Genomic DNA, 15,352 nt, shown 5'->3' on the forward strand with positions numbered 1-15,352 from the left:
TAGCCATTTCTGAATATTTGAGGAGCTGTATTTATGGTCTGGACAGTAAGAATACAATATGATTGGTGCCTTTTATGACATGTCAAAAGACAAGAAGAATAAACACCCTCTGGTCAGTAGTAGGTGGTTAGTAGATGAATGCAGACGTACTGTGACCTGTATTCTGTAGTTCAGTTTTTATAATTAGTGTTGTGTATAGTTTTTTTTTTATGAAGTGCATGTTTTTAGAGTTAGTGAAGTTGACAAACAACATGGTGGTTGTGATTCCTGACTTGGTTGTGTCACAACGCTTTGGTGTGATTTGTTTATTTTAACCTAGTTTGTAATTATGTATTAGGTTAGTTATACCTGAAGAAGAGATCAGATTGCAGATCTCGAAACGTAGTGTTACTGATTTCTTGTTTCACTGGACGATGGCAAATGCCCGGAAAAATCCTGTTTCCTTTATAGGCTAAGATATGTTGTAAGTACAGACATCCTCATTACTGTCTACTATGCCTACCTACATAGTTTTTATCTTATGAATTATTGTATGAAGCAATGATTGTAACACAAAAAAAATTATTAATTTTACAAAAAACATGCTACTAAGATTATAGCTAATGTAGACATAAGGACCCACTGTATACCTTTATTTAAAAAGTATGGTATTCTTACAGTACCTGCACTGTATATTTTAGATTGCCTATTGTATACAAAAAGAAATTTACATGCCATACCTACAAATAGATCTGTTCATAACCATACAACTAGAAACTCAAATTCTCTTAGAATATCTCAATGTAGTCTTAAAACCACTTTAAGTTGTATTTCTGGAACAGGCATTAAACTTTACAACTCTCTACCATCTCGTCTTAAATCTCTTGAAATTAATTTTGTTTCAAGAAAAGTGTAAAAAAGCTTTGATTAATATCAGCCCATATGACATCAGTGATTATTTTGCTATAATTGGATAGACACTTTTTATTAGGCCTAGGCAATGTATATCATAGATGATTGTTTATGCTGAATTTGTTTCTGACACTGTTACATTGTACATATGTTCTGGGAAAAAGAATTTGATTTAGTTATTCAACTGAGGAAGATCAGACTGCAGATCTTAAAACATAGTGTTACTGATTATTGTAACACTGAAGGATGAAAAATGTTTAGAAAAATCCTGTTTCCTTCAACTTTAAAATGGGTTGGTAATCTTGTTCCAAAACTTTGAGAATATCAGACATTGGTTTAGTGATAGTTTATTCATATCTAATGTGGGCTAAGAATATTATTAGAATTTGTATTTATTTACTTTTCTATTGGTTTCAAATTTTATCTAATAATGTACAATAATCCAATTATTAAATAAAAAAGCTAATTAAATGCAATAAAAAAGGAATACAACAAAGATATTTAACAAATATCAAAGTATTTAATTAGGTTTTTATAAATTAGATATTTTGGTTACAGCAAACATTAAGTTTATTATTTCACCAGTTCTTACAATCCAACCAATCTCAAAAGTTATTATTATTCATTATAATAGTTATAAAATCTTAAAGAATATTTAATTTACAAAGCACTAAAAATGGTTAAATAATTAAATGTACTTTGTCAACAGAACGAATGTTTAACAGTGTAAGACAACAATGAAAGACTGCAATGTTTTTTACCTAGGATAGCCTGTGTGAGTAGGTTAGGCAGGCCAGAGTCTAGCAGCTGTAAGGTTGCTGGAGGAGACTGACATGCGACCGCCACTGTCATGAGCTGACTGTCAGACAACTGTAGGGACTGGAGGTCTTGCAACACCAGATGGTCGTACCATTCAGACTCTTTCTTATTGTCATCTGTCTGTCTGCCGCTCTCACCGTCTTTCCTATAACATTACACTTAAATAGTAGGACTGAGTCTACCATCGTACTTTATAGACTTTTTTTTGTTTTTGTTGGTTTGCTTACAACAAGAAGCTGATATGTTCTCACTGCAATCGATATTCTGTGACATGATATTCAGGAGGGGTTAGATTGGGAGTAGGTACTGAGATCTCGTTATTGAGATCCTAAGAGGAAGGTAGCGGGCTCTATATCTCAGTCATGTCCCTTTGAAAGGAGAGGCTAGCTCTGTTCAAAGCGAGTAGGGAACAGTACTCCCTCGTGTTTAGGCTAGCAATCCACTACAAAAACAGACATCACCTACAGTAAATAAACCTATCAATCAACCCCTTTATTGCAATACCTCTTGGAGTTAGTTATGAGCCATTCCTGGACATCCATGGGATTGCTCAGATTCAGTGTACATGTAAGAAAGGACTATATACGAAGTATGGCTATTAAATAACGGGACTGATATTGTAAAAAAATGTATTTTCATTTTAAACATAATTACTTATTATCACCTTTAATATACACCCCTTCTCTATCCCTGCAACGCTCCATGCGAATTTTCCATTGTTGGAAACAATGCTGAAAGTCATCTTCTGTAAACTCTTTCAGGGAGTCTTGCCGCTTTTTCTTGAACAGCTTCTACGGATTAAAATCCCGTACCTTTCAATGCAGATTTCACCTTAGGGAAAAGATAAAAGTCGCATGGTGCTAGGTCTGGCGAGTAAGGTGGATGTTCTAACACTGGGATGCTGTACTTGGTCAGGAACCGCTTGACAGATAACGCGGAATGAGCTGGCGCATTGTCTTGGTGCAAAATCCATGATTTGTCCTTCCATATTTCGGGTTGTTTTTTTCTTACTCTTTCACGTAGTTTATTAAGTACCTCGAGATAGTAATGTTGATTAATTGTTTGTCCTTCAGGAACCCAGTGAAGGTACACAATCCCACGAATGTCGAAAAAAACAATCATCATTGCTTTAAATTTTGACTTGCTCATTCTTGCTTTTTTGGCTCTCGGTGAAGTTGAGGTCTTCCAATGCATGGATTGGCGCTTCGTTTCCGGATCATAAGTAAAAAACCACGATTCATCACATGTTATTATTCTTTCCAATAAATTTGGGTCATTTTCAATGGCATTCAAAGTGTCAGTACAAACATTTTTACGAGCTGCTTGTTGATCAATCGAAAGAATTTTTGGTACCATTTTTGCACACACTTTTCGCATGTTCAAATTGTCATGTAAAATTTGCCGTACAAATTCTTTATCAATGCCTACAGATTCAGCAACTGCACGAATGCTTAATGGTCGTTCAGACTGAATCAAATTAGCAACTTTTTCGACATTGTCTTCCGTTTTTGATGTTGAAGGACGACCTGGCCGCGGATCATCTTCCACGTCTTGTCGACCATCTTGAAAACGCTTAAACCATTCAAAAACACGAGTCCGCGATAAACATTCACTGACATACACTTCTTTTAGTAAATTATAGGTTTCGGTAGCGGTTTTTTCCAAGTTTAACGTGAAATTTAATAACAATTCGTTGCTATATTATTACGCTAACCATTTTTCCGACAAAACAAAATAACAACACTTATATAAATGAAGGTTATGACACAACGATGTTGTTTACAGAAACGAGACTAACTGCATTCTGAAGAGGAAGTCTCAAACTACACAGCTGTTGGTCATTGTTGGTTGGCGCATGCGCACTCGTTCCACTGCAGCATCAGTCCCGTTATTTAATAGCCATACCTCGTAGTCATAGTTTCACCTTTAAAAATAATAAGAATTTTTGTTTCATTTCAGATGTAAGTGAGACATTGGTTTTTTCTGTACCTGGTTTTTCCACTCAAGAATTCTGACTGCCTACTTTCTGAACAGCAAAAATTACTCAAATGGAAAAAAGTTTAGATATTTCAAGTTACAGAAAAGGACATTTTAGTGATCAAATGAAATGTCCTACGTAGGCGTGACAAGGACAAGCCTGCACTGCTAACCTTGGCAATAGACTGTGACATTGCAAACAAACTTGAAAAAGAGGGTTCCTGGAGAGGCTAAAAGTTTCAAAAAATTCAGCTACGGTTAAAGAAGAAATCCCAAAGGTTTAATTGGGAGATGTCAGAGAGGAAGAGGGGGGAAAAAAAGAAGTCTCGGCCGTCTTCAAAAGAAAAGGCTATTACTGAGGTGATGGAAGTAGAAGAAAAAGTGAAAGAAATAGTCTCAGTCAATCCCGGGACAGAGAGGTCCACTCCAAAAGCAATAGTTGGATGTAGTTTATTTGGAAGCCATTAAAACTTTTTGGGATATTATTGTTTTAAGTGAAAAATGACTTGATGAGAATGGAGTGGGGATGGAGCTTGAGGGATATAAGTGATATAACACGTTGAAAGGCACCAATCGGAATGATGGTGGTGTGTTAAGTTTATGTGGTGTGAGGGTGCAAGAGAAGGAGCTGGGCAGTGTGCATGGCCTACTGTGCGACTTTACTTATAATAACAAACAATTCAACCTGCTGGTGGTGTACAGAACTCAATATAACGATCTAGACAACTTTACTGCCGCTGTCATAGAACACTACTCTCACCTGACTAAAACTAAAACATATAAAATTATTGGTGATTAACACATTAACATTTTGATACCTAACAACAAAACTGAAAGATACTTGGATGTATTGTATGAATGTGGGTTTATGTGTGACATATACAATTCAACTAGATAGGGAGGGGTCAGTCAGACTTGTCTTGAATATATTTTTATTAAACACGATAATTTTAACAGTTTACACACAGCGGTGATCGAGACTAGTATTACTGACCACTATTGTACTGCCCTGAGTATTAACATGCCAAGACAAAACCATAAAGACTCCTGGTGAAACTACCTTTATGGACAAAAAGTTATTTAGTAATTACTTAGAGAACTGCAACTAGACCTGTGTCACAAATATTACTGAGGTCAATGTCTGTTCAAAGTTATTTTTCCAAATTTTAAACAGATTTACTGAATAGTCGAAGAGAACTCTTACAAATGAGGAGCATAAATAAAAAAAATTACCCAATTAAAATAAACCTATCAATCAACTCCTTTATTGCAATACCTATTAATAATATATGAACAACAACAATTCTGTCATATATTTTTATCTATTTCCCATGCTATTTATGCAGTAATATACGATAGCAAATTTTAGTTGCTTTTTTTACGTATCAAAAACTATTTAACTTTAAAATTTTTATTTAATTTTTTAATGGTTAAAACGCATACGCTGTGATTATACTGAAAGTATTATAACGTCTTATTACAGATTTTAATGTTCAAAACTGTACGGGATTGTCTTTATATTTGTATGCATGCATGCACGCATGTGCGTGGTGTATAGCTGTAGTATGTGTGTGGGTGTATATATTTGAGTTTGTGGTGTTGGTTGGCCAGCGGGGCAGCTGAAGGTTGCAGGGTAAGGTTAGATTGGGGGATGATGACTGGAGGGAGGGGGGCAGAGGGCCTCATGCATTATCCTGACATTAGTCTGTCGGTTTTACTCCTTAAAAGTTGTCTGTTTACTTATCTTTAGATTACCTACATCCACCGATAAGAATGATTACATATTGTGTCAATTTTAAAACCTTATACTGTATTTTCTTCTAGACCATTAGGAACTTTATCTATACTTATATGCTTTTTCCCAGTTATGGCAATTTTTTTAAGTTTTATGTGAACAATATTTTTAAACATCTTATTTCCCTAAGGAACTTATTTCTAATTAATGGGACACTCTCATGCACATGTGCTATGCACTCATGTGAGGAAATATTTCCACTAATATTTAGAGTACATATAAATATTTAATTTTTTCCAAAGTTAAGATTTTTTATATGAATAAAGTAATTTTATGTTATAAATGGAAAATTGTGCTCCTATGATATATATTTGTAACATAATGGAAATAAAGATGTTTTATTATTTGATTTGATTTGAGAAATAGTAGTAGTGGATGAGGTTAAAACCACCTAGAAAAGGGACGATCAGTTTCTTCTAAGAGGAAAAAAGGTTTTACAGCTCTCAAACCATGTAAAAAAAAGTGACAGGAATATACCACGTAAAGGAGGTGAGGAAAGACATCCACATGAGAAACCTAAGAGTATAGAAACACCACCATACAAAGGCTGCTACTGCTATCTTAGGAAGGAGGTTAATCTCAACAGGCCTGGATATCGTCCTAATCCGGGAACCTTGGGCCAACAAAGAATTAACAATTCAGGTTTTTAACCTAACGCATGATCAAACTGTTAAAAACCTAAGAGCATGTGTTATGCCATCAAAAAAATGAATTTACATCTTGTTACAGAATTACTAACTAGACACTTAAATTGCAGTGGCAGCAGAAGTTGCCAACGAACAAGGGAAAAGAGAGGTGAAGATTGCTTTATAGTATTTCCCAAATCCATCAACAACCTGTCAACCAAAAAAAGGAAAAAGACTATTGGAACACTGCAGAAGAGGGAGAAAAATACTGATCCTCGGGTGTGATTGCAACACCCACCACATATTCTGGGGTAGTTCACACTTTTAACTATTAATCTTTGAACACAAGGATGATGTGAAATAATATATGTTATTTAGAGAAACGCAAGAAATTCAATTTATTTTGTTGGACTGGACTGGAGTCATTGCTGAATTTAACAAATGCTAACTTATACAGTCAACATAGCATCTTGCGGTGAAATGAATACAAATTACATAGAATACCTGTCATCAGAGATAGAGTCGGTGGGTCCCGTTGCACTGATGGGCACCAAGGCCCCCATCTGCTTCAGCAGTGTGGGAAACAGCACAGGCTTAATGTAGCACATGGCACACAAAACTGTGTCCACTGCTCGCTTCAATGCAGAGCGTGACTCCAACCTCAATGTCCACTGGTACACCAAGCTGCCACACACATTCATTGACTAATATATTCAACACACCGATTTAACAGATCTAAAGGTTTTAATTTAGATTAAAACCATTGTATAAAAGGGATTAATAAATTCAAACTTGAATCCTGGAACAGAACCAAGCTCGTGGTGCTTCAAGCAAACTTAAGGCTTGTTGATACTACTATTAGAAATTATCCCCACTACATAGTATGTCACACAGCAGTAGTATTATCAGCAATGAAATATTTGATTACAATTTTTTTTAAATTACAGATTTTAGAAAAATACTGCCTTATATAGTTTGTTTTAAAAACTCTTAGACGCTGTACCTAAGTAATAACAATTAATATATAAAACAGTTAGTTACTTATTTATGCAAGAATGCTATTTATTACATTAAATTAGAGCAACAACTGATTTAAAATATCACTCAACAGTTAATAATTGAAATACATTGGTATAGTTTGTACACATTTTAAAAACTAACAATCTTCAAATATGCTAAAATCATTGCTGTCCAACATAAGAAAATAAAGACTAAAGTATGAAATTACTGAAAAGTTGCACTCTTATTCCAATTAGTCCATTCATATTAATTTGTCTTGTCAATCAACTGGAAAGGGTTTACAAAGAATTAAAAAAAAGTTCTCTAGCGTAATTAGGAGAGTCACAATCATAATGAAAATGCAGCTTATCAAAGTTATTGAAAACTTTATACAACCATATTTTGTAAACCAGGTGAAAATTTTGAAAATATTGTCTCATTTTCTTTAGCTTGTATGATTGATTAGTATGTCTATAGGGATTTTTATTCAGCCAAGGGCAAATAGCGTTGAGTTAAAGCTTGTTTACTGCTGACTTACGTCAAATGTTTAAGTTAATAGTAAAAACATTACATTATTTTGGGTCTCATTGAGATATGAATTATGATTTTTAATATATAATAAAATATTCTTCAAATTCAGGCATGAAAGAAATTTTATCTGTGAAAAGTTTCAAAGGATTTGTTGAAGCTAAATACCTAAAAAGTTGGTCAGTGACCATATGGGAGAAGTCAGGGTTGGCCCAGAGGATGGCAGCCACACACTGAACATAGGTAGATGAAGCCATCTGAGCCTCTGAGGCAGTCACTGTCAGCCATGATAGTATAGCCTTTACCCTCTCAGCAGCATGTTCGTCCCGAGTGGTGCATAGTAGGTAGAGGAGTTCCACCACAGAGTCTACTGCATTATTCAATCCTCCTGCAGCATAAACATAAACAGCAATATTCAGGTAACTTTTCAAAATTTTCCAACAGGATGAAACTTAAACCTTTTTAATATTGGGTAATGTTTTATGTTTATATAAAAATTCATATAAAACTGAAATATAAGGAATATGGATAATCTTGTACATAATTTTACTCAGACAGAAATTTAAAATGTGTCTAAATAAAAAAAAGTTATATTGAAACACACACATATTAAATTTTTAAACTTATATTTAATGAATTTTGCAAGGGAAAATTATAAAAAGAGAGGGTGACTGTACCTTGAACACATATTATTGATAAGAAAACAACAAATCTAAAAGAACGACTTAATGTTAAATTTTAAGTTGTCTCAAAAACGAACACCGAATATTCAATTATCTTGAGTGCTGTAATAGTTATGAAGTAAGCCATCTTAATCAGTTAACATGAGTCACAGAAGTTTATAATAATTTAAAGTAATTAATAGTTTATAAGATAAATTTCATAGATTAGGCCTAGAAACAAAAACGTTTCACAAAAAAATATTCTTTTAACTTAATTTTTCTTATAGCAAAGAAAAGATTCACCTCTAATGGTTACAAACATAGCAATAAATTTACAGATCACAAATATACAACACACGGTTTTTATGTAAGTATTATTTAAAATTCCATCTCTGCAGCGTTGTGGTCAGTGTCTCGTGTTTGTATAATGTCTATCTTCATCTGTTTTCGTTTAAAAGATGGCGAAAAGAATGTTCATGATGAGAACATATTATCATAATATGGTTTTCATTTCAGAACAAAAATTTGACCAGATTTTAGAAGTCAAGACTGACAGCGTAAGATTCCAGACGCTGTACAAAAAGGGAGGTGAACTGGAGATAAACTTAACATTGACAATATAACATATGTTAGATTGTTGACAAAGAATAACCCATGTACAAGACTGTGTAGAAACTGCGTTTCCAAAGATACCTATCTAAATCACATCACTACATAAAAATTGAGCACTAAAACAACTTATATACTAAATCTTGAGAAAAACATCTAAATTAAGCTATTTGCTATTATCAGAATGTAGTTTACAGCCTAGCCAGGTCATCCACCACTAAGAGACTAAATCCGGCCACACACTATCCAACTTCATTGGATGACAAACTGAGCTGAGGTAGGATTTGATAGCGTGTGGTGGCACGTGAATTGCACAGCAGTGAGTTGGCTGAATCTGTAGTGTGACATACCGGATGTTATTAGATTTGCTTGCTAGTTGGGACGCACAAATTTTTGATCAGGATTCTCCTTATATTTATTATTGAAAATGGTCGGTCGCACAAATTCCCAACACAGTATATAAGCTGATGGTTGGACAACAATCAGATGTGTTGAATTCCTAGTACACACTATCTAACCGATATTGTACCAATCTTTCTAGAGACACGGTCAGTTCATTTTTCCGTCTCTATTTGTATATTTTGTGTAGCAATTATTTGTAACAGATTTGTGAAATTAACTGAAATAATGGACAAGAAAACATTTGACTGTTGAAAGATTATAAGAAGTTGCTGCAGAGTTTATTAAAAAAAAAACAAAAAATGGGAAATGTTGGGCAGTGACAACAGCAGAGTGATCTGCTGTTTTTATGTCTGGTTAAGCTCCACCATATGACCTCTGACAGTTTTTGGCTGAGTTGTTTTTCTGCTGCCAATCTTACTAGAGATCAGTTATTCAAGAAGACGTGTCTTCTGATCGTAATTAATATGTTATCACTTTTTGTTTCTAATAGTTGGTGATTTGGTGTATTGTCTTTGTTTGTCATGGTTAAATTACTACTACTACACGTTTCTTCCTGATTTTGTGAACCCCGGTAGGTTCGGGTACTGTTAGAAGTTTCCTGTTTCTAAAGCAACATGTTGGTGTTGGAGTAACTTGTGGAGAATATAAGTTATATATATATATATATATATATATATATATATATAAAATTTTGATCTTTGTATTGCAGTGCATTTTATAATGTCATCTTGTACCTTTACTTTAGTTACTCAATTTTCTCTGGCCACTAAAATTAGGTCCTTGTTAAACTTGTGACTCTATAGTGCTCATTTTACAATATAAATTTTCTTTAAAATCTAAGTTTCTGTGAGACTATTAACTGGTACACATGTTTTGTTTGGTTTTTGAAAATTTAAATAACTTTATGTAATATTTGTCCAGTACACCCTTAACCTACGTTACATTACAACTCTTGCCCTCCTCTAAATTTTGTTAACTAGGTCTAGAGAATTGTTACACTGTTATAGTGTATCAAACTGGGGCCTCAGAGAACAACTACCTATGTGGCCTTACACTGTTTGACTAGTGTCTCTTACCCAGGATGGGAATCTCTACTGCCATGAATAGAGAGTGATAGTGCAGAGTGAAAGTGACTACAGACAAGTTTGAACCCATTTATCACTAAAGCTTAATTTTGAACATAATCGAGCACAGAATCAACAAAACCATGGGTCTTTAAAAGATTAAAATATAATTCACACTAGGTATACTTTAAGTTTGTGCCACATGTATGTCTTGTTAAATTTATTATTATACTACCATACCCTTTTACTTATAACTGTTGTCAGGGTAGGAACACCAACTTATCATTATCAACCTTTTTATTTTAACTACAATTAGGAGCTCCATGGGTTGGGTGTAATTGGTTTCATTTGTGATTAGTAACACAACCTTGTGCTTGCAGGTACCCACAAAGCCTAAAAGCTCGAATCTCGAAATTTTCTAAAACTTTGTCCTCCCACCCAATTAAAATTTATCTCTGTTACTGTTTTTGTACTGCAGACTAAGTTTAGGTCGACCTGATCGTTACTTACTTTCTCTTATGTATGTCCGTTGATTTTTTAATGAACCTTAACATGTATTTGCCAATACCTTTTTTTTAATGCACATAGTAGCCTTTTTACCATATTGATTATAATTTAACCCCTTTAATGCCAGAGATAAAATCAAATCCATGTTATAAAATGCCAAGTTATTTTTTCGTGACTATGCGAAAAGTGCCAGAGGGTTTTGGACAAAAACGCAAGGTTTTAGAAGAAAACGTGTATAACATTTATTTTTTATCATAAAAAGCTTCTGTTTACTTCTTTTTAAAGGTAAATGTACTAGGTATCAGAAACTATTAAACATTAAAATTTTTATTTTATTTTTAAAATAAAATAAAAATTAAATGCAACATTTCCACGGAAACAATAAAAATCAATTTTGGGATGAAATAATTATTATAACAAAATTTTATTTTGAGATTTCTTTACTTTCATGATAAATAGAATTTTATAACAACCCAAAATCATGTGTAATAACTTAATATTGTACCGTAAACAAAATTTTTATAAATAGTTAATTGCCAGAGATTATTATTACTAATATCAAGGTTTCATAAAAAAATTCACTAAAATTTATTTTTAAAAATTTAAAGCTTTTTTTGAATTCTTTTTAAAGGTGAATAAATTTTCATTAAAAAATATGTAACAATAAGATTTTGATATAATTTAAAGAAATAAAAAATCATTTTAAACAGTGGCTTTTCAACGGAAACAAAATAAAAATCCAGTTTAAGGTAAAATAACTAATTTAAGAAAAAATTATCTTTAAATTTTAATAGTTTTATGATAAAGAGCAAACACCTTAACTCAGGTGTCATAACCTAATATTTAGCAATAAACACAATTATTAAAATTATTCAAGCGCTAGAGGTTTGTTTTGCTAAAAAACGCAGGGTTTTGGAAAATATTCAGTTAAAGTTTAGTTTTCACTACAAAAATCTTTTTTAAATTCTTTTTAAAACCTTAATACTTTAATGATAAAAGCCATTTAAAACAATGCACAATCATGTGTAATATAACAATAATTACTAAAACGAAACTCAAGACAAACATAACCGTATTCAGGTAATTTTCAAACAAACTCCACAACACTGTCTTCATGGACACTCGGAAGTGACTGTCAACACTTTTTTGTATTAATTTTAATATATAATATAGCTTGGAAACATTTTAAATTAATAAAAACACACAATTATGTAACATCAAAAACGCTCCGCTATTCATCTCGACACCATGATCTTTTTCCAGCTGAGAAAGTGGGTCAAAATAATAGTTTGAAAGGTTAGTTTAGTTAATGTATTGGCATTTTGTATGATATTATTCAGTATGGGATAAGTTATAGAGGTACTACAAATGAAATAGAAATTGCCTCGTTCCGAGACTCCGGCACTCTTCGCGTAGGAACGTGTCGTCTCGGAGCGAGACTCTCGGCACTCAAGCGTGTTTTTTAAATCGTCTCGTAGCGAGATCCCTGGCACTCAAAGGGTTAAATACTTCCAAATTACTAAAAATGTCATTTTAATTTAAAATCTCTGTACAAAATCTTACATCATGTATGTTATGTTGCTTATATGTTTGAATTTGTACTAATAGTAAAACCTTAAACAGTTGTGATAAATTTACGAGTTGTGCTTTTAACTTAAAAAAGTGTTAAAAAAGTAATAAATTCAACATGTGATTTGAATTTTCTAAATGATTTTGGGCTAAAAACAAAAATGTATATTTGTTATATTTCTCAACCAAAGTGAAGTAGTTGATGAATTAAGAAAAAAAATTATATACAAATAACTGTATAACGACTGAAAAAACAAACTAAAGTTTACATCAAAAGAAATAAATATTTAAATATATACTGAAAAATATGATTTTACTCTTAATATTATATGTCATATTAAAAGAAAGTGATATATTACTATTTTATTACAACTACAACATGTTGCACCAAACTATGAACAACTTGAACTGACTGTGTTTTTACACCAGGTCCACTTTATAGGTTGTGCCTTTTGAAACAGCTGTGTTACGACCACTACTAACAGAAAACAATTTCAAAAGGTAGTCAAACAATATTACAGACCTTAGGCTTACGTTTGGTATAAATAACATAACTAAAACATGTTTTATATTATATGTATAAATAAAATAAGATTAGTCTCTTTTCTCACTGCTTTAAACATTTGTTTATTCTTTTTCAAATAGAGACAATTTGAAAAAAATGTTGCATGAAAAACATCAACTGACCATAGTTGCTCTAAAAATGGTACTTTTAAATGGTGCTTATCTCAAGTTTCACAAAAAATGTTAACTGCTATGGAATTTTTCAAACTTACTGAATTTTGTGATGCAATGGGTTAATTGCCATAAATCTTGACTTATACAAATTATTGTAGTTTTTCTTTTACTACTTGAATGCCAAAGTTCAGAAATCTTTTCATTGATATGACATGTTAAGATGCAGCCTAGTCTTGAAGTTAAAGTAAAATAGTATAGGATCGTCAGAAGATGATAGCCACTTTTAAGGTTAAACAATTACTATGACAGGAAGGCTAAACATAACTGAAACTCAAAACATCTCACTATTCACATTTATTACTTTAAAATGTATCAACAAACAATTCCAATTTCATGTATAAATTTAGAAAGTTATTATTATACCTGTGGACTCAAGCAGAAAAATGAATGAGGATTTCAAGTTTTCTGGATGAAACCGCAACCTATCCTCCATGATAGCAGAGTTGATAACTACATCTTACTCACGTTTGCCCGCTTGACTGCTATACACTGTCAAGGATACACTGACCATGCGAATGACTAATACACTGCATGCAGACTGAGGAGTTGTTGATAAACACATTCATCAACTAAGACTGAGAACACTGATAAGGACTGATAATCTAAACAAAACAAACAAACTGTTTGGAACTCTGGACTGCAGATTGTGAAAGGGGTTCTTAGAAAGAAGTAAGTGTTAATTTACTTTATCCTGGTTACTATTTAGACTACCAGCATTTATTGTCCCAAGTACAAAACATGTATTAATTTCTTATATTTATACTGCTTAAAAAATGGATACAATTAAGTTTTTTCTACATCATAGAATGAAACTATGGCATCAACCATCCATATGGGCTGGAATAGGGATATAAGCTCTACAAGAACCACATCAAGTTTTTAAACTTTCCACTATCCTACAATGGTGAAATTTTACACACATGAACTGCCGACACCGAAATAACTTAGAACAGAAGTAGATTATAATAGCCAGAAGAAGTCTCTTGTTACTGAAGAAGACTTTTCAGATCTGTACTAGAAACATTTTCTTGATCAGCGCAACAATGCAAACATTATTACGCCACCAGAAATACCTTAGATCAAAAGTAGAAGAAAATTGCAGGAAGTAGACTTTCCAGACCTATGTATGTATTATACAGTGTCTATAAATTACTCAATCGAACTTTACCATTTGATTTGTGAGGTAACAAATATTTAAGGAATGTCATACAACGTTCCTATCTTTCTTAGTTTACTGTGTGTGTCTCTGTTTGTGTTTTATTGGAGAAAAAATTATCTTAAAAACGAGAAATTCATGAAAAGTTAATAAAAATAGTGAAATATGATATAGCTTTAGATGAAAATGTTTATACCAAGTTTATTTTGCTACTAATAATATCTGAATAGTAAAGATTTAACAAGCGCATTCCCTCATTACAAATACACTAATCAATAACTTTGCTAGGCCACAGAATATTTTAGTAAAAAAAGTTTTAAATAATTTTTAAAAATTTATCTAACTTTTTTGGCTTATCTATATTTTGTAATCCTCCCTGAAAAAATTGATATGCAATATATTACATTTGGAGTAGGTTATTCAGTATAAATACTAGTTTAATGAAACCATTACATATAAATAAAAAATACTATTGCATTTCATGAAACAGCCATTGCCAGTTCTAGGGTTAATTGGTTTTCTTTTGTGAATTTACTAAATCAGCTCATTTTACAAAATTAAAAGATTGTGTATCCAACTAATTTAATTTTTGAAGTTGTATTTGGTTACAATAAATAAACAAATAAAACAAAAGACTGTAAACTAAACAACATAGATATATATTTTATATGAGATTTCTTTCTTATTTTACCTGATAATTCAAATCGTGAAGTTTGATAAAGTAATTAATTTATGGACACACTTTATTTTCATGATTAAGGCAAGAATGCAAACATTAAAATATAGAACCGGCAATAGCTTAGACCAGAACTATATGAAAATATGGGGTACTAAAACCTAAGATGACAAAGTCATTCATTGGATCTACGAAGTCATATTAAAACAAATGGTCACACATATGCAGTTCTTGTGTAGTGGCTGAAAGTAGAAAAAAAATACAGAAGCTTGCGGCAAATGTGCAATCAGTACTATAAAACTGAAAATAAATTAGACCAAAAGTAGAATACAAT

The 15,352-nt window shown here is 32.4% G+C and overlaps 1 protein-coding gene across 1 annotated transcript in view; it reads right to left on the bottom strand.

Moving 5' to 3' along the window:
- LOC124353611 (baculoviral IAP repeat-containing protein 6-like) overlaps positions 1–15,352 on the bottom strand; it is a 183,889-nt gene that overhangs the window by 24,912 nt on the left and 143,625 nt on the right. The window contains 3 exon segments of the mRNA XM_046803533.1: positions 1,653–1,855; positions 6,613–6,792; positions 7,804–8,023. Coding sequence (XP_046659489.1) covers positions 1,653–1,855; positions 6,613–6,792; positions 7,804–8,023 — 603 coding nt within the window.

The sequence above is a fragment of the Homalodisca vitripennis genome, chromosome 1 (assembly GCF_021130785.1).
Source record: "Homalodisca vitripennis isolate AUS2020 chromosome 1, UT_GWSS_2.1, whole genome shotgun sequence".
NCBI lineage: Eukaryota > Metazoa > Arthropoda > Insecta > Hemiptera > Cicadellidae > Homalodisca > Homalodisca vitripennis.